Raw genomic sequence first — 21,088 nt, forward strand, 5'->3', positions numbered from 1 at the left:
ACTACAACACAAGCATTAGCTTACGATTAAAAGAAATATCATCTAAATCGGTACATCTAGCGAAAAGTTATACGGTATAATACAACGTAGCTCGACAAAAAATTGTCAAGTATTAGATCAGATCTCAATTACACTTAAATGGAACATGACACGATGCACCTTTCGATTAAAAAGAAACATCGAAATCGGTCCACCCAATGAAAAGTTCTGAGGTGACATACATAAAAAAATACAGTCGAATTGAGTACCTACCTCCATCTTTTTGTAAGTCGGTTAAAACAATATTTACTACTTAATAAAAAAATAAAACATCAATAGAAAAAAAATAATTATGTCGGTTATTAATAATATATTAAATAATATTATATCGCATATAAACTTCATATGTGATTACGTTACGTGTAAAACAAAAGTTAATCTTAATTATTATCATTTTACCTCAAATTTTGCAATTGTTAAAAATATAATATTTTATTCACATCATTCAACGAAAACTTTTTGAATTTTAATGGTCTCACGTGAATAATTCTGATGTACGTTTTATATTTATAATTTAAAAACACTACAAAACAATTAGTTTCTAAAAGTAACTAATCTTTAATAGATAGTATAAAATCTTGTATTAAAACAGCGTCTATTTTCAAAGCTGATATATATAGGTAATCATCACTGAGATAAAACTTAAAATAATTGTATTTGCGGGCAAACGAAAAAAACCGATTTCCATTTTTATCGACAAGTAACATAACTTAGGTTGTTCAAATAAATATTCAATCAAGTACGCATTATTAGGGATAACTCAAAAAGTATTTGTCAAATCTCGTAGAAATCAAAATGAGACCAGCTTTCGAATAAAAAAAGAATCATAAATATCTGTACTCCTGTATAAAAAGTTATAAAGTAACAAACATTACAAAAGCAAAATCCATCAAATCGAGAACTACCTTTTTTGAAGTCGGTTGAAAAAATCATAGCGTCACAATCAATTTATAAATGAGAATTATAAACAAAACGATCTCAGAGTTTACATACGAGTACTTTTAATTGCTTTGATAAGATTGCGTCAAGTAGGCTCGGATAGAGTTCACGTCGACGGAGTGAGTGCCTATTGTTGTGTGGTGTCGAGTGTATTATCTGTGGTGTCGAGCCTTACAAGTCAGAAGGTCTAGTTCTTTTTTTACTAGAAAGAAAACTTAGACATAAATAAAGATGGTATAGCTAAGTAATTACTTATCTATATCATCACAAATAAATTATAGCACGTTTTTGACGAATTTCTGATTACATTTTGGTAGAAATATGCATTACATTATGCCTCCTCTCTGCAGAATCTGCTTTCCGAGCCGGTGGTAGCCTCACTAATAAAATAATTAAAATTTCAATTCGTAAAATGGCGATTCGAAGGTTCTTTTGAAGCCTATTTGAATAAAGGAATTTTTGATAGACATATATAAACATTTTTGAATATCATATCAAAAATTGACCGCTCCAGTGGGGTTCGAACCCGCGTCTCCGACTGACCGTGTCGGCGCTCTAGCCAATTAAGCTATGGAACGATGTACCCGCTAGATCGAAACTTTTGATATGATGATTTTATTTTCGGTTTAAGCGAACCGTGAACCGTCAAAAATGTTTAGAATACCTAATGTGTGGGTAACACTCTGATCCTACGTCGGCACTGGCGATTAAGGTGTATTGGATGTTTTTAAGATTGGTTAGTTTAAGAGTATAGTGATTTTGTTATGATCAATGGGGCTGACATAGTCGCTAAGCGACCAAAGCCTCTTACATTATAAGAAAATAAAAAAAAAAAAACAAAATCGTACACATATAAACATATCTATATATACATACTCATACATATATAAGTACAACATGATAAAAAATAATTTTATATCTCCCAACAAGAAATCCATACTAAGATTTACCCTCAGTGACGTAAGGAGGTTTCCTTGTTTTTCTACAAAAAATATTATATTATAACATATTTATGAAAACACCTTTGTCAGGTATGTAATAAGATTTGCGACCTTTGTGTTTTCAGTGAAGGCGTACTCTTCACGCCACACGAGGCGAAGAAGATTTTTTTTTTAATTTTCCATTTCCACGATACCTACGCCTAGATTTAAATTTATTTGCTGGATTATGGTATGTTATACTACCTAAAGATACTAGTAAATATGATTAAAGGAAAAGAATGTATTTTTTTAATAAAATACATTTAGTATTTAGTGTAGTACATATAACTATATACTTTAAACTTTGGCTGATTAAGTACACCTACTGTAAGTGTAAAGCGCGTGAGTTGGTAATTTTTATTACTATTAAGTAATGCATTCGAAAAACTATATCTATATAATGTATATTGATACACTAAGGCTAAGATGTTTGCCTTCCTTTTTACAAAAAAACCTCACAATTACTGCTCATAAATTATATATCATTTTGTAGATAATTGCTTGCTCTACCGCATCCACAACTAAAAAATGTATTATTGCTTTTTTTTTGTAAATTAATTAATTATTAAAATTATATATATGACGGCTTTAATTTTAAAGCAACGTCAGCATGATTGACAATTATTATACTTATTTAGTGCGAATTATTTGCACGGGTATTGCTAGCGTTTATATATAATTATAATACGTGAAGCAAAAACTTTGTACCCCTTTTTACAAAAATTGCGCGGACGGAAGGTATGAAATTTCGCACACTTATCGTTTATACAGAGAAGGTGCATAGTGCTAATTTTTTTTTAATTAGGCATGAAAAAACATAAAATCAATAAAAAAAACAGTACACCCACTACAATGTATTTGACACACACACACACACACACATAAATACTCTTTTGTTTAATGTTCAAACTTATACAATTAATTATGGTCGAATTTCGACAACTGGGCGACCACTAGTTATTGTATAATATATTAGATGAACAAGTTATTAACATTGAAACGATATAATTAAATCGATTATAGTTTCAAAATTAATAAAATAAAAATTCGTGGACAAAAGTTTAGACATATATTTATTGACCAGAGAGGAAGGGGTCATCTACTTTCTTCTCCATAACTTTGTTTCTCATCTGTATTAGTTTATTTGGTATTGTTTGTAACTTTTTTTAATCAGCGGAGTGTCCATTCAAACTTGAAAACAATATTAATAAGTAATTAAAAAATAATAATAAAAAAGTAACTATAATTTAAAATAATTGTGTTTGCTCACAAACGAAAAAAAACCGACTTCAATTTCATCGACGAGTAATACAACGTAGATCGACGAAAAAATAGTCAAGTAACTACGCGTTATCAAAGATTACTCAAAAAGTAGTTATCAGATCTCGATAAAATTTATATGAATCGAAAGCTGATGTTTATCAAACATCAGCTTTCGATTAAATTAAAAATTATCAAATTCCTAATCAGTTTCCTAATCACGGTACCAAACTAGGGATATCCCCTTTCCAACAAAAAAAGAATTATCAAAATCGGTACATCCAGTAGAAAGTTATGCGGTATAATACAACGTAGGTCGACGAAAAAAGCGTCAAGTAAAAACGCATTATTAGATATAACTCGAAAAGTAGTTGTTAGATCTCAAATAAATTTAAATGCGACCAATTGACACACACCACCTTTCGATTAAAAACAAAATTGTCGAAATCGGTCCACCCGGTCAAAAGTTCTGATATAACCATACATTAAAAAAAACAGTCGAATTGAAAACCTCCTCCTTTTTTGGAAGTCGGTTAAAAAATACTACAATTTCCGTAGCAAATCCATTATAAACTATATTCAGGATACCTTCTCGTTGACTCAATATTATGTAGACTAAATGAAACGACTACAGTTTCAAAGACAGCAAGGAGGACTTTCTATAATCTATACTATCATCTCTGATAAGATCGCTGGCTACTGCTTACCCAAACTTATATAGAGTTGCCTTATCGCAAGAAATAAAACGACTGAACTTCTAAAGCTTAAGTAATGTATTGAATTTTTTTTAAAAGATTAAGTGTTAAAATTCTTACTAATTGTTTTTAGAAACTACATTCCTAATCGGTGGTAACTTCACATTAATTAAATTTATCAGGAATAATACACACTGACGACTAAAAAGCTCTTTTGAAACCCACTTGGAATAGACAAATTTTTGATCTGATTTGATTTGAATATACTGTGGAGTGATAAAATGTGTACAACATTCAAAGTAGTATTAACAATTATAGATAAGTAATAAAACATCTTTAACACATAGATGAGACCATGAGACACACTCTGAGAGTGAATGATAGTTTAAAAATTAAACTTTCATACGTTTCCGAACTGAAAGTTTCGAGCGAGTCCGCGTTGGAGCGAATTGCATATCCGAACAATGAATTTACGTTAAAATCGCTTCAGGGCTCGAGTTGATGCTACTTTAGTACGATGTAAACTGTTTTTATAATTTAATTTTATACCGTCATAATATATCTTATATATAAAATGCTCGTGTCCCAATATTACTTACAATACTCCTCCGAAATGGCTGGACCAATTTTTATGAAATTCTGTGTGCATATCGGGTAAGTCTGAGAATCGGCCAACATCTATTTTTCATACCCCTAAGTTATAAAGGGTTTTTAATAACATATATAGCAAAACGTTTGCGGGTGTTGGAATATATATTAAATAAAACCATTTATAACATATTTAAGCCGCGTTTACTTTTTATCCAACATACATAAGTCTATTTGAAAAACCACAGAGTCAATATGTCATAGGAATGTGTTCTAATTACAAAATATATATAAAACCTTCAGCGGGGTCAGCTAGTATATATAAAAAACTCTTTTTGAAGAAATTTTGAATGTTGCATTATTGCATTTCACTACATTTGAACCAAGTTAACCAGCGGCTATGGCGTGGTGCCTACAACGACGGCGAAATATCGGAAGTTTCAAAATAATAGCCGCGGTTAGTCCCGCAGAGTCAAAATTGGGCGTGAAAATTTAAAAAATTAATATCCATTAGAAAAATTAAATAGCCATCCCGAACGGGAGTCGAATCCGCAAACTGTCCGTGCTTAGACGCATGCGTGGCGCACGCACCACTACACCAGAGCTGATGTTGATAAATTAACATATATATTATATTAATATTTTATATTTTACATAATTTAAAACAATATCGACCATAATTTAAAAAAAATGCAGAAACAATAAGATATACGACGCGCATACGCAAAAAATTCATCGTCAATTAAATTATAAAAATTCGTTTAAAACGCATTCACATCGTCGTCAGGCGTCATAAATATTTTATACCATATTTTCGGAGATAAATGAATTACACACTACGAACTCGCTTGACATATCGCGTGTAGCACGTACGTTTTGACGTAGTATAAAATAGTGGTCGCCCAGAGGTCGAAATTCGACCATAATTAATTTGAGTTATAAGTTTGAACATTTTAAGTTGCTGTTGTCAAAGACTATCTAATATATAAAATTCTCGTGTCGCGGTGTTTGTAGGTAAACACCTCCGAAACGGCTTGACCGATTCTCATGAAATTTTGTGTGCATATTGAGTAGGTCTGAGAATCGAACAACATCTTTTTTTCATACCCCTAAGTTATGGGGAGGAGTTTAAGGGGGTTTATAATATATACGGCAAAACAACGTTTGCAGGGTCAGCTAGTAATTCTATAATAATAAACAAAAGAGTATAATTATATGCGTGTGTGTGACAAATGCAATAGTAGTGAATGTAATGTTTTTTTTTTGATTTTATGTATTTTTATGCATATTAAAAAATGTTAGCATTCTGTATTAAACACAAAAGAAACATAACGGCACTAAAATTTTTAACAAAGCAGTAAAAAAAATTTTACTGCTTTTTACGTAAAAACAGGGCAGTACTTGAGCTCAAAACTCGATTAATATACTCATAAGCATACTGACACTAGCGCATCGATCCGTGACAACATTAAACTAGAAAGACTACGATCGAAACCATTTCAATACGAACTAGCTAATAGCGCGAATTCAAATTAATCAAAATTAAAAAAAAAAAAATCCATCAGTAAAGAGCAGAATTTATATTGATAAGTTTATTTGTCCCAAATAAAAAAAAGAGAATTTACCCACAAATTCATATTACACTACTAATCTCTCCCCCTCTATTCCCGTGGCTGTATGCTGTGTGGTTACAGCAGTAAGAATATAGCCACCCCCTCTCTTCCCGTGGGTGTCGTAAGAGGCGACTAAGGGATAACACAGTCTCACTACCACCTTGGAACTTAAAAAGCCGACCGATGGCGGCATAATCATCCGACAGCTGGCTTTGACACAGGCCGAAGACGGGCAGCAGCGTCTTCGATGCGACAAAGCCAGCCCTGCGATCACCAACCCGCCTGCCCAGCGTGGTGACTATGAGCAAAACACGTGAGTTCACGCCGTTTTTGGTGCGAACTTGTGGAGATCTATGTCCAGCAGTGGACTGTATGGGGCTGAAATGATAATACTCATTTCTCTATATACATATGTCAAAATCTAAGTAATTTATCTGAGGTAGGGCACAGCAGGAAATAAAGCAAGAGGAAGACTGAGGTAGTACCTCGACCTTACAGAAGTTTTCAAGCAGTGTTGTGTTTCTGTTGGTGAATAAGGTGACCAGAGCTTTTGGGGGAATTGGGGATAGGGTCGGCAACGCGCTTGCGATGTTTGTGGTGTTCCAGATGTCTATAAGCTACGGTAATCCCTCACAATCAGTTGAGCCGTACGCATGTTTACCGACCTAGTTATATATATAAAGACTCAAGAAATTTAGAACCTTCATAAGTCCGTCAATAACAATACATCAGCGAGACGTAGGAGAAACACAGCTCAAATACAATAAGAGGCAGTCACATGTGCTAAAAATAGACTCCGAATTAAGACATCATACAATTCATTTTACGATCGACCGCGCGTCCGTTCCTCGACATACCTCTATTATTCTCCAGATTTATATCAGAAGTGACGGGTTTTTATTAAACAACATCAGCTTAGATTTTTCTATGCCCAAGTCGGTTATAAGAGTTGTATGATAATGGTAGATTGGTGGTCGATAAATAAATAAATAAATGCTTCACACTCAACGACTCCCAGTAGGATTTTCTTGTGTCGGGGGTCCGGAAACACACACAATAAACAATTACAAACGCCCAGACTACGACAAACACCGATATGGCCAATATAAATGTCGGTCGCGAGCGGGGATCGAACCATTGCCAGTTTTGTACCTTCTGCGCCAACGCGTCATCACAAACGCCAATATATGAGGTGCTTGCTTTGATAGTAATGTTTTGTTGACATCGACTTTTAAAATAATGTCTATTAATAAACATTTTCCGTTATTTCGATCCTCTGTATGTTTCTGTACATGTTAAAATGTTGGTGTCTAAAAACTTAAAAAGGTTTCATGAATTTATTCAAGAGTTATAAATTTATATTTATACTAGAAAAGGAATGGACTAGTTAGAATGCCTTGCCCGAGATATAAACATGTTTTCTACATTGTTTTGAACAATGAGAAATTTAACTGTTTATAACAGAAATAGCTATGGACAATGACTTATCTATTATAATTATGATAACTATACATTTGGAAATACGTATCAAATATATGTAAAAATATTTAAATGTCGAGATATTTATAAATCCATTAGCAACTATTTATTAGACAGCTCATAAAACGAATTAGGTACATATTAATATACCGGAAAAATAGGAAATAGAACGATTTCCCCTACCCATGTCCTCTAAATTGCATCAATTAATGAAGTAAATTCAACGTCCATTTATAGAGATGTTTATATGTTGTTATTTATAAAATGACATGTCCTGACTTACTGACTGATTTTTATATCATCACATTAACTTTTGAACTTAAGTATGAGATTTGGTTGGAATTGGCAATGGTGCTGAAATATTGAGTTCTTAAAAAAAAAAAAAAAAAAAAAAAAAACATATTGTAATAAAACAACTTTTTCGGATTTTATCGCGGTGTAACGTTACTAACGTTAGGACGTCTGACGCCTCAGGCCTCCCGGGACCATGGTTGCTGTAAAGTATCCGAAACGTCGGGCATTTATAAAACTTAATAAACCGCGATAAAATCCGAAACATTTTGTTTCATTATAATGAGTGAAATTCGCGTAAACATTAGAAAACAATACAAAAACAAAATAACTTGTTTAAAATAGATGTATTAATTATGAAAGTTAAAAAACATATACAAATTATTGAAGCTAAGAGAGTTGTCAAGAAAAGCTTTGGGTAAAGCTTTAGATTAGGTAAAACCGAATTTCGGGACCGTGGGGGGTGGGGGCGGGAGAGGGTGGGGAACGCTACCCCTGGTACCACTGTCACACCTCAGAACCCCATGGTTATGGAGATATCCATGGTTAAAGTTTTGAGGTTAGAAGAAGAATTTCGAAAGTTAGAGGAACGCTTGCTCCTCCCTCCGCGCCTCCGCGGCACAAAAAAAACACTCTAGGGGTAGGACAGACCAAGACCACGTGGACAGTGGGGTGCTCCGATTCGGTTTTGGGTATTTTTCGAATTTCTAAACCTATATTCTAGCACGCAATGTTACTTATTTTATTAGAATATTATGTCTGACGCGTTATTTTGTTTAAAAGTGTCGATTTGTCACACAATGCAAACAGTACGAGCTCAAAGGTATTATAATAGCTTTAAATTCTTCTTCTAACCTCAAAACTTTAACCATGGATATCTCCATAACCATGGGGTTTTGAGGTGTGACAGTGTTACCTTGTATAGATTCCCTTACACCCTCCGCCCTCCACACCCAAAAACCCCATAATTCGGTTTTTTTAATTCGGTTTTACCTAATCTAGATCTTAGCCAAGCTTTGTTTGCACTTCCCCATTATATATAGGATTTATAGAAAGTTAGTAAGAGTGTCCATTATTTTAAAAGCTTTTATTAACCGACTTCAAAAAAAGAGGAGTTTACTCAATTCGACCATATATATATATATATATTATTAATTATCTATATTATTTATCTATCTTTATATTATCGATTTTGATAATTCTTTTTTTTTGTTGGAAAGATGATATCCCAGGTGTGGTACCATGATAAGGAGATCAGAGGATCTGATGATGGAATTCCAGAGATATCGAAGGAAACCCTCGAAAATCGTCGTGACGACTAGTGCGTTTGTTAGTTTTTTCGTCTACTTGCGTTGTATTACGTACTTATCGGTCGGATTCGGTTTTTTTCGTTTGCGAGCAAACCCAATTATAATTATCTAACTTGCAATGTAAACAAGTATGTAAGTATGTATTTATGTTTATTACGGTGGAATCTTGCAACTTAATTTTGAAGCATATATCTTTAACCGAACGAGCTGAAAATTTGTATACAAGTTTAGCTGTGTTGTGTGTGTTTGTATGTGTGTGTGTGGCTACGACAGTAAAGAATATAGTCAACTCCTCTCTTCCCGTGGGTGTTGTAAGAGGCGACTTAGACGATGATACAAATAAATAAAATTGAAGTATTTGTTTGTAATATTAAAATAACCGCTTTTTAACCGACTTTAAAAAAAGGAGGAGGTTACTCAATTCGACCGTATATATATATATATATATATATATATTTTTTATGTATGTTCGGAGATAACTTCTTCGTTTATGAACCGATTTGGATAATTCTTTTTTTGTTGGAAAGGAGATATTCATAGTTTGGTACCATGATAAGGAAACCAGGATCTGATGATGGAATCCCAGAGAAATCGAGGGAAACTTTCAAAAATCGTAAGGGTGACTAGTAAATTTAATCATGTTTTCATTAAGCACTATAAAGCACTACTATTTAATAAAGGTCTGGAGTCGATCTGATGATGGAGAAGAAAGATAGTCGAGGGAACTCTTCAACAATTTATAGCAATTACCTGCTTTTTGAACTTAATTCGTTTTTATTGATGAGAACTTTGCACCTGTATGAGTTATAAGTGCCATTACAGTCTGATGATGGAGACAAAAGTTAGTCGAGGGAACTCTTTAACGATTTATAGCAATTACCTGCTGTTTGAACTTAATTCGTTTCTATTGATGAGAACTTTGCATATATATGAGTTATAAGTGCCATTTCAGTCTGATGATGGAGACGAAAGATAGTCGAGGGTACTCTTCAACGACTTATAGCAATTACCTGCTGTTTGAACTTAATTCGTTTCTATTGATGAGAACTTTGCACCTATATGAGTTACAAGTGCCATTAAAGTCTGATGATGGAGACGAAAGATAGTCGAGGTAACTTTTCAACGATTTATTGCAATTACCTGCTGTGTGATCATCTGTGTCGCAGGACCAGGTTTGATGATTGAGCCCATAAACACTCGAGGGAATTTCTCAACAATTTACAGCAGTTACCTTTTGCTGTTTGACGACCGCTTTGATATAATGGTGCATGTGCCGTGTCGGCGGCGCCTAAACACCGACGGTCGCGGGTTCTATTCCAGCTCGGAGTGGATATTTATGTTTATATAAATATTTATTTTTGGTCTAGTTGTTAATCCTTGTGGTTCTCCCAACCTAGCCTCGGAGAACACGCTAGGCTGTCAGTCCCGGTTGTTATTACGTACACCTGATAGCGAACTTTACTCATAGTATGTCGACGCGTTAGCGCAGCGGTCACAGCACCGGCTGTTGCGCTGGCGTTAGTGGGTTCAATACCCGCGCACGACAGACATTTGTATTGGCGATATAGATGTTTGTCATGATCTGGGTGTTTGTGCTTGTGTATTGTGTATGTTTCCGAACCCCCGACATAAGAGAAAAAGCATCCTTGTTAGGTCTACCCATCACTAAAAATTGTAAAATAAAATAATTTTTAACAAAAAAAAAACCGACTTCAAAAAGTAAACTAAAAAGTGAAAAATAAATTTACTTAGTACAAAGTAATTCGTATTTTGATTTAGTTAATCAGAAATGATTAAATAAATATTTTATAATTTTGAAGTTGGTGCCAAGTAAATACTACAACAACCTGGCTACAATAACAAATACAAACAAAACACACACAACAAACAAGTACAAAAAATATTATTAGATATGTCAAAACAATAACAGAATAATAACAGTATTCAACCTAATAGTCAATGAAACAAATTATGAAAGAAAACTGAATACAACTTACGAGTAGAGATACTAGAGTAGTTATTGTTTTACTTGGCACCGACTTCAAAATTATAAAATATTTATTTAATCATTTCTGATTAACTAAATCAAAATACGAATTACTTTGTACTAAGTAAATTTATTTTTCACTTTTTAGTTTCCTTTTTGAAGTCGGTTTTTTTTTGTTATACTAAATTCATATGTATCTACACGGTATACACGGTACATTTACCAAAATATTTATAAAATAAATATTTTACACAATTTTTTGTTTTTTGTCTGTCTGTCTGTTTCGCCTAATCACAGAAAAGGCTGGACCGATTCTGACGGGATTTTCACTGGCAAGTTCTGGCGAGGCAGGAGTTCCAAAAAAGGAGGAGGTTCTTAATTCGACTGTACTTTTTTTCTTTTTTTAGTTACCTCAGAACTTTTCATTGGGTGTACCGATTTTGATGATTCTTATTTTAATCGAAAGGTGATACTTGTTTTTAACTGACTTTCAAAAAAGTAGGAGGTACTCAATTCGACTGTATTTTTTTATGTATGTTACTTCAGAACTTTTGATTGGGTGGACCGATTTCGACAAAAAAAAATTTTAATCGAAAGATGGTGTGTGTCATTTGGTCCAATTTAAATTTATTTGAGATCTAACAACCACTTTTCGAATTATGTCTAATAATATGTTTTTTTCTTGACTATTTTTTCGTCGACCTACGTTGTATTATACCGCATAACTTTTTACTGGGTGTACCGATTTTGATGATTTTTAATTTAATCGAAAGCTGATGTTTATTTTGTGGTCACATTTAAATTTCATCGAGATCTGATAACAACTTTTGAGTAATCTTTGATAACGCATGTTTACTTGACTATTTTATCGTCTACCTACGTTGTGTTATTTATCGTACATCGACGTACTTGTCGATGTAATTGAAGTTGGTTTTATTCGTTTGCCGTTTAAATTTGATCTCATCCCATTTAAATTTGATCGAGATCCGACATTAACTGCTAAACTGTATTTACTTGACAATTTTTCGTCTACTTATGTTGTACTGCTTTTCGAGTCGGTTTTTTTTTGTTTGCGAGCAAACACATTTTTTTGTTAGTTATTCGTATATTTGTCAATACCTTATATGAACCATATTTTAAAAAAAAAATCTAAAATATGGCCAGCTTGTATAAACCTTTGTGGTAATAAATATTATTAACACATAAAGTTGAGTCTAACCTCATTCATGTCTTATTTTTGTCAAAAGACGTTTTATTTATCTTCTGTAGATCTTTTATCTAGAATATGCTTTAAATGCCTGTGATTTCATTTCGGACCCATCATGAGACCAGCACGACTGTACAATATCATTGCACTGTCACGAAACTTTAAGTTTCGCCAAACAGCTTTATCGGCCGCCGTCTATGAAAACTACATTAAATAATTTTAAACGGAACCACAATTCAATTAGTTTTTTTTTTCACATGTACATAATTTCTTTCTTCTTTGTTTAAGTACTAGCCTAACTTAATCACTTACTTCTGCCTATTGCAGTCCACAGCTGGACATAGGCCTCCATAAGATCGCGCCAAAAATGGCATAAACTCATCTGTTTTGCGCATAGTCACCACGCTGGGCAGGCGGGTTGGTGACTGCAGGGCTGGCTTTGTCGCACCGATGACCCGGCTGCCCGTCTTCAGCCTGTGTATTTTAAAGCCAGCAGTTGGATTGTTATACAGCCATCGGTCGGCTTTTAAGGTTCCAAGGTGATAGTGGAACTGTGTTATCATTTAGTCGCCTCTTACGACAGAAGAGAGGGGGAGGCTATATTATTACTGCCGTAGCCACACAGATAACCTAACTTAATATTTATGCAATATTGTACAATAAAGAATTAAACAATAAATCAAGTTAAAGAAAGTATTATAAAGACTATAAAATTAAGTTAGAATCGTGAAATCTTCCAAGTTTACCATTTAATTGTAGCGGAAACTTCATCGGGGATAACTATTGAAACGAGATAAAAGTTTTAATGAAGGATAAGTTCGACATCGAGAGTACAACAGACTGCTATTAACCATCCTTTAATCTGTAACGCAATTAAATTTGGTCGGCTTGTCGCGACGTCCTCACATCGGCGCGAGATTTCTTTTCATTTTGGCAAATAACACTGTGTTAGTTTAATAGTTATTAATTATTTTATACGTGTCGTTTAATTATGAAATATACAGCTTTTTTTCAAAAAACATATTGCATACTAGCCCGTCAACCCTTGTTGGAGCAGTGTGGCGGATTAAGCTCAAAATTTTCTCATACATGGAGAAAGAGGGAGAGCAGTGGGATATTACAGGTCTAATCGTGATTACAAACTAGGACAATACATACAATTCTGGACTATTTTCTTTGTTTAAAGGCAAAGGTCATTTAGTATTGCCAGGAGTTTTATCATACCGATTAACAAAATACTTTTTGCACTAGCAAACCTATCTACAAAGGAAACAACGTTACAAAACATTATCCTATGACTCATAAGAACAGTGCAAAAACCATAATTGTCATTATAAGAAAAACACGAACGAAATTTGACGTAAAAAACATCGTTCAAATCGAAATAACCAATAACGATTCAAAACATGAATGTTTACGATCTAAGCAATAAAAACTTTGCTCTGACTGACAGTTAATGTTAAACTTTAAAATATGAAACATTTTACTCAAGTAGACTTTAAAACACTTGTAATAGTAATCCTACTTGTATCATAAAGTAATACGATAGTTTGGATAAACTTTTGTGACTCTTTCATAGAGAAACTAATGAATCGATTGCAATTAAAATAGGTATGGATAGCTGGAATACCAGAACACAAAGCCTACACTTTATACCCACATTATTACGTGATCCGATTCAGCCTGTAATATCCACTGCTAGACATAGGCCTCTTTCTCTATGTTTAAGAAGGATTGTAGCTTAATCCACCTCGCTGCTCCATTGCGGGTTGACGAATATTTTCCCTACTATGCGTAATTATCGCTATCAGTATTTTATAACCGGGATAGACAGTTTAACGTGCTCTCCGAGGCATGGTGGGGAGAACCACAAGGACAGACATCCGAACCGGAAAGTAATATTTGTAAACACATATAAATATCCATACTGAGCGGGAATCAAACCCGCGAACCGCCGGAACCGCCTACACGCACCACTACACCTGAGCGGTCGTTAATAACGTAGTCACATACAATACGTATATATTAAAGTTACATTGTATTAGTAATAGATTATATATAATATTTAATTCTGATCGATACTCAAGACTGTTCAAGTGCTCCGTTCTAAAGTCGGGACGGTGTTAATTCAGCTGAGCAAAGCTCGTTCCGCCCGATCGATCGAGTTCCACACGGCGATTGTTATCACTTCCGACGCGAGGCAGAGTCCGAGTGGCGGATACGTAGGAAATTATTTACACTGTTATTTTTAAACTACCATTGTTATTCATGATACGGGAATAAATAACAAAAATTTCAACCTACTTCGTAAAAAGAATGTTCTAAATTCGACTGTATTTTTCTATGATATGGAAATCGGATTTTTTTTTCTAACCAATTTAATCATCGACTCAATAAATAGTAGGTACTCCTTTTTAAATCTCCCAATTTGATTGTGTTTTTTATGTGTGTGTATGTTATAAGAATTACTGAGTGTATCGATTTTAATTATTCTTTCCATTTAAACTTGATCGAGATCTCACGAGAACTTATTTATTTGATTATTCTTCGATTACCTATGTTGTATTACTTGACATTGTAAATCAAGATCGGCATTTTTGTTTCGTTTGTGAGAAAACACAATTATAGCTGTTCCGATTTCGTCCGTTAAAATGTAGCATAATTATGTCACTTAGTGATAGCGTAGCATACTCCAGATGAAAGAATTTCTAAAATCGGCCTACGAGTTTTACTCCCATGTCCGAAATCACACAAAAGCATAAACGTCCAGACATGTTTGGCATGAGCTGGGATAGAATTTATTTAATTAATTCGATCGATCGATTCAGACTAACATCTCACTGCTTTGCATGGCCCTTTCTCCATGTTGGAGAAGGATCGAATCTTCTGAGCTTAATCCACCACGCTGCTCTAATGCGGATTGGCTGATAATTAATTAATAATAATTATTTCATTAGTTATAGGAATGTTGATTCAGCTCAGAAGAACCGTCTATTGAGCTCTTCGATACACTGCTTTATCTTGGTGCGTACCTAATATGGTTATGCAACGATATCAGGTACAACCATATGTATGCATTTTGAATAATGCTTAGTCGCCAGATTTCACTAATTTATATTTATACAAACCGTACGCTACTAGATTTCGGTAAGTTTAAGGCGGATTTCTGTAATTCTTGGGTAGCCCGATTTGAAATATTTATTTTTTACTAGATGACCCGGTGAACTTCGTATCAGCTACGAATCATCTGTGAATAATGTGTTATAATTTTGTTTGCAGGCAAACGAAGAAAAACCGACTTCAATTATATCGACAAGTAATACAACGTAGGTAAATGAAAAAATAGTCAAGTAAATACGCATTATCAAAGATTACTCCAAAAACTGTAATCAGATCTCGATGAATTTAAATGTGACCACATGATATACATCGGCTTTCGATTAAATTAAAAATCATCAAAATTGGTAAACGCAGTAAAAAGTTATGCGGACTTTCGAGAGTTTCCCTCGATTTATCTGGGGTCCCATCATCAGATTCTGGTTTCCTTATTATGGTACCTAAAATAGGGATATCTCCTTTGTAACAAAAAAATAATTATCAAAATCAGTTCATAAACGACGGAGTTATCCCCGAACATACAATATATATATACGGTCGAATTGAGTAACCTCCTCCTTTTTTTTGAAGTCGGTTAAAAATATACACAAAACACTCTAAACGCACCTATAAATATTTGACACCCACGCGACAAATTGAACAAAAAATATCAAATTAATGTTTCACAGGTAGGTTAGCATTGGAAAATTAAATTCTTGTTTTTAGTATTTAGTTATTGACTACAATGTGTCCTGCTGTCGTTTTGTGTTTGCATTACATTTTATAGTTAAAAAAAATATATATAAAAGACTAATTTAAATATACGCTTATGACTAATAATCGTTTGTCTATGGACATAATAAATCAATGAATTCCCGGCGCGCGGCGGTTAATGGCAGGTTAATGGCATAATAGGCACGTGTATGAAGTACATAATATTAACTTGAACTATCTGACTACAATGGCTATACCGAGGAAAACGTTCCTTTTTCTTAAGAGTGTATGCTACCTCAAATTGCTTATTTTCCACTCGGCAGTATGTCCATATCTTCCAAACTACTGGATATTTAAGTTTGAAATTTATGTATGGTAAAGTTCAGGACATAAACTATCTTTCATATGTTTCGAAAACACGATTCCATCAAATTTTCTCGATACAAAAAAAAATCGCAAAGTCGCTATTTTTGTATTAAAATCTTAATATCTAAGTAAATATAGAAGTTATGAACTTGAGATTAAGCATGGTAATTGAAATAAGTATGAAAAACATTTTATGCGTTTTTCAAAAAATAACTATTGATAATGTTTGTGGGGAGAAAATACATATAATTCGCGCGATGAACAACCAAGTGCTCTCAATTTTCGTGTCTATTTAGTACGGGTGAAATCTGAATTCGAGCTGAGGTGGTGTAGCCCCTTTAAGGTTTTATTACGATTTCAATGAAAAAAATCGTATGAGACGTAACTTATAATAGTATGAAGCTTTTGTTAGGCTACGGATACGTTTTGACTAAGGTAGCCAGCTTAATGCCTGTTTTTAGGTAAAAGCTAAATTATAAAAGTATAAATTCGTAAAAAAAAAAACTTTAAATGTTTCTAAACACGTCCTTAAAAATACTCTGAAATTTAAAGTTAAAAGTTATATACCGCACGACCACAAATGTGCTAGAAATTGAATTTATTTAAACGAAATTTAAAAATTATTCTCGACGACGTAGTTTCCAGGATCGGGTAGACGGTAAATTATGTATTTATGCTATGTGCGAAGTTTTCATAGAATAAAGTACGCTTACAGTCAGTTTTCAAGTAGTTATATTAAACATAATTTAAGACATATTGTTAGATTTATGTAAAAAGTCACTCACAAGTAACCTAATATGCTAAATATTCCGAGTTAGATTATTGATCTTAGTCAACCTAATGTTTATTATATATAAATTTATAATCGATAATTACAGTCTTTCTTTACTTATGAGGGCAATGATGCAAAATCTGATGCACGAAATTGGCCGGGGTTTTAAAGTTTCGATCTTATTATATTATCGATACTTTAAATTCTGATGTTGGTTTCATTTAGATAGATACTCGTACATCGTCTAGAAAGGGATTCTTTCGTAAGCTATTGCAATGAAACAGTATTGCCACTATGTTTACTGGTAAAATATCTTGACACAGATCTTTAATTAAAAAAAAGAATAAAAAACTAAGTTTTTTTAAACGTTAACGCAAATATAAACGCGCGTATCAAATAATGTCGAATAAATAAATACATTTATTTCGTAAAAAATGGTATTCATATTTTGTTCACGTACCCATTTCATTATTATAATTTTTTTATTCTGCGAGTATGAATTATAATAATTCGACGGACGGAATTCGCAACGAACAATAATTTTTGTAAACATTTATAAATGATTCGATATTACAGATAATTGCGTTGTTGTTTTGACGATAACGAATGTTTAAGCTTTTTTTTTTTAAATTTGACGTTTTTTCTTTAAATACCTTCAATTTATGCCAAATTATAATTACCAAGAAGGTTGCTTGTTATTTTTTTAATGAATTTAATAGATATAATAAATAAACAGCGCATAAAGTGGTAGGAACAAAAATATATATATCATAATTCAAATTACTGTCACTTTTTTTTTTATTCTGGGTTCAACGTCAGTAAATTTTAGTAAGTAAGTCAAATTTCGTTTTATTTTTCCTGTTAAGTACCGTTTTATATTTTTAAACTTTCATATTAATTACATTTCTTTGTTTAAATACTGTAAACAACTTTTGTAACACAATTTAATAGCCAATCAGAATCGTAATAAAAAGGTATCCTTGAAATACAATTACAAACTAAACTTAAATATTCTTTTATTTGTTTTTTTTTTTTTTTTTTTTTTTACTGTGGTGTATTCATTTTTATATGTAACTATTTTATTAATTACTTACCAATACTTCATGGTGAGTTCTGTTGCCTCTGTAGACCCACTGGACGTTAGTTGGCAGCTTCAGCAGACCGCCACAAGGAATGGTTACATTCGTACCCTTGTCTGCGGCCACTTGCCGAATCTCCACCTCCTCGCCCAGGACCCGAGAAACTGTCGGATGAACAAAAATTACGACAGTGAGACTACGGCACGCTTTACAATTTAGGATCAATTTAATTCTTTATTTACCTTCTATTCCAAGGCAGAACAGAGGCACTAATATACGTTTGAGAAACATTCTACTATTTCTCCATCTAAACTCTAAAAAAATCCACAATCACTACCTAGTCGTGAAGTATAAAAGATTTTTTTTACTAGTTTATTTACATCACATAGAGTTAAAACGACGGAAGGCGAAATAATAGGAAACAAATCTCACAACAAACGTCTTCACTCCATTGATAAGAGTCATAGACTACTTAAATGTCATAATCGCGATACCCAGTTGCCATTTTATAAAATCCTGAAAACTACCGTAAAACCGAAAATGCGATAACAGCTGTCAGGCACACTTGTCTATGTCTCGACAGTAGATTGCCATAGACAAGAATATAGATTTTCCTTGGACATGGCCGCTGTATCGGCAATAAAACACCTGCAATGTTTTGTATATTCTTATTCATTTTTTATAATGAATAAGGAGTTTTTTACTTATAAGTAGTGATTAGTGGTTCGTGTATAGTGCTGTGATATTTGTAATGGATGCAGAGAGCGAGAGCGAAAAAAAGAGAATCCGTGATGCAATTCAGATGATAGAGACGATTCAGTCGATGATCGACGTTTCGGCGGACAGGCTCGAGGGCTTGAGAACACAATGCTCAACCAGCGCGGAGCTGACGCAGCAGGAGATCCGGACCCTGGAGGTAGGAAGACATGGTCGTGGCTTTACGTTACGTGTTGTGGAAACGTTCGTCAAGCCTGAACTTCAAGGCCTCGGGGCTCAAGGATCTCTGTGATTAGTTCATTGCCGATCTAGAAAGTGTGAGCGCGCGCATACCTTGTTACCTTGAGCTAAGCCACTATTTAACCGTGTAGAGTAACGAACGTAACGATTGTATACTATCACGATAATGTTACATAGTATTTAGTTTTCTATCGTTAAATTCTACAATCAAATATTTAATAAAAGTTAGATAAGCTAAAATTTAAGTATTTTTAAACATTCCGAAGGGGTTTTTAGTTTTTTAAATCGAGTTTAAATATATATTAAAAATACTGTTAGACAGTAATTGAAACTTCTCATTTTGTGTAAGAAACTTGTTCAAATGAATAATATGAAAAAAAAAGTATACTCAACAGCTTGAAGTATGTCACATTGGTGGGCTTTATCTGTTATTTATGAAATCCTTTAGTTGAAAAGGAAACAATAGATTTTTCAATTCAATAGGAATACATAAATAATTAATTCTATGTAAGTTTGAACAATACAGGCCTGGGCTGAATATGGTAGTAAGTCTAGACAGAATGACTTGTGAAATTGTTAATATATATTTTAGCTGCTATCAAAGAATTTTCTTCAGAAACTAAAAAAATTAGTACTTTCTATATATTGCTTATTTCTAAATGTTTTTAAAGAGTAATGTCGTTTTAAAATACTCAATTGAAAATTTAAGGATTGAATATGATATTTCAAGTGTGTTTGATATTAATTATTGCTTTTATTAATATTAATTAATTTCTTTAAGTAATTGTGAATTATATTATGACACAGTAGTATAAACATTAAAATCTTGATTAATTCTGAAGAAGACTAGATGATGCTGATGCATTTATTTTATAAAACCAACTCTTATTTGTGTTATTTATGCAATTTTTTATTTTGTAATTTTGATAAATGGTCTTACAAAAGCCCTTAAAACAATATAATAATAATAAAAGAATAGGTTAGCGTGGTATGGGCTCATGCAATGAGGAGGGATGAATGCTATGTTGGTAAAAGAATGTTAGGGATGAATATTGAAGGACGAAGAGCGATCGGTAGACCAAAAAAGTGATGGATGGATTGTGTGAGTGAGGAATAATAGAGAGGAATGGAAGAGGAAAACATGTTGTGCCGACCCTACATAAGTGGGATAAGGGCAAGAAGATGATGACAACTCCTATATTCCTACAATCCACTCACTATATTGAAAGATTGAACCCTACAATTGTGCATCCATCATAGAAAAAGATGAAAAAATATAGATTTAAATTAAACAAGTTTCTTACACAATAAAAAATATTGTGATAATGTTGTTTATAAATAAAACAACTCTTTGTAAAGTACTAGCAACCCGCCCCGGCTTAGCACTGGTCCAATGCTGATACTATCAACAACAAAAGATAGAAATCTCTAAAAATTTTTCTCTACTGTTTTATGCATGTTATTATACATATAAACCTTCCCCTTGAATTAGTCTATTAAAAACAACCCACATCAAAATCCATTGCATAAATTCAAAGATCTAAGCATACATAATGACAGACAGGGGGAAGCAGCTGATTTATACTATGTAGTGAATCACGGGGAACATAAAATACATTGTCAATGTATTAATAAATTTACACAAAATTCTAGGTATCAGATAGTACTGAATAAATGGGATATCTAGCACACATAAATTAAATAAATTGTAGTAGA

At 33.2% G+C, this 21,088-nt stretch overlaps 2 protein-coding genes across 2 annotated transcripts in view; one reads left to right on the top strand and one right to left on the bottom strand.

Moving 5' to 3' along the window:
- LOC123656449 (Down syndrome cell adhesion molecule-like protein 1 homolog) overlaps positions 1–18,879 on the bottom strand; it is a 112,165-nt gene extending 93,286 nt beyond the window's left edge. The window contains exons 1-2 of the mRNA XM_045592132.1: positions 18,658–18,879; positions 18,431–18,579 (exon numbers count right to left, since the gene is read on the bottom strand). Of these exons, the coding sequence (XP_045448088.1) occupies positions 18,431–18,579; positions 18,658–18,706 (198 nt within the window). The 5' untranslated portion in view covers positions 18,707–18,879. The remainder of the gene's footprint in view (positions 1–18,430; positions 18,580–18,657) is intronic.
- Positions 18,880–19,002: 123 nt separating this feature from the next.
- The window catches only part of LOC123656543 (kinase suppressor of Ras 2), a 51,175-nt gene continuing 49,089 nt past the window's right edge, over positions 19,003–21,088 (top strand). Inside the window, exon 1 of the mRNA XM_045592213.1 lies at positions 19,003–19,331. Within this exon, the coding sequence (XP_045448169.1) occupies positions 19,167–19,331 (165 nt within the window). The 5' untranslated portion in view covers positions 19,003–19,166. The remainder of the gene's footprint in view (positions 19,332–21,088) is intronic.

Source organism: Melitaea cinxia, chromosome 9 (genome assembly GCF_905220565.1).
Source record: "Melitaea cinxia chromosome 9, ilMelCinx1.1, whole genome shotgun sequence".
In the NCBI taxonomy this organism is placed as follows: Eukaryota; Metazoa; Arthropoda; class Insecta; order Lepidoptera; family Nymphalidae; genus Melitaea; species Melitaea cinxia.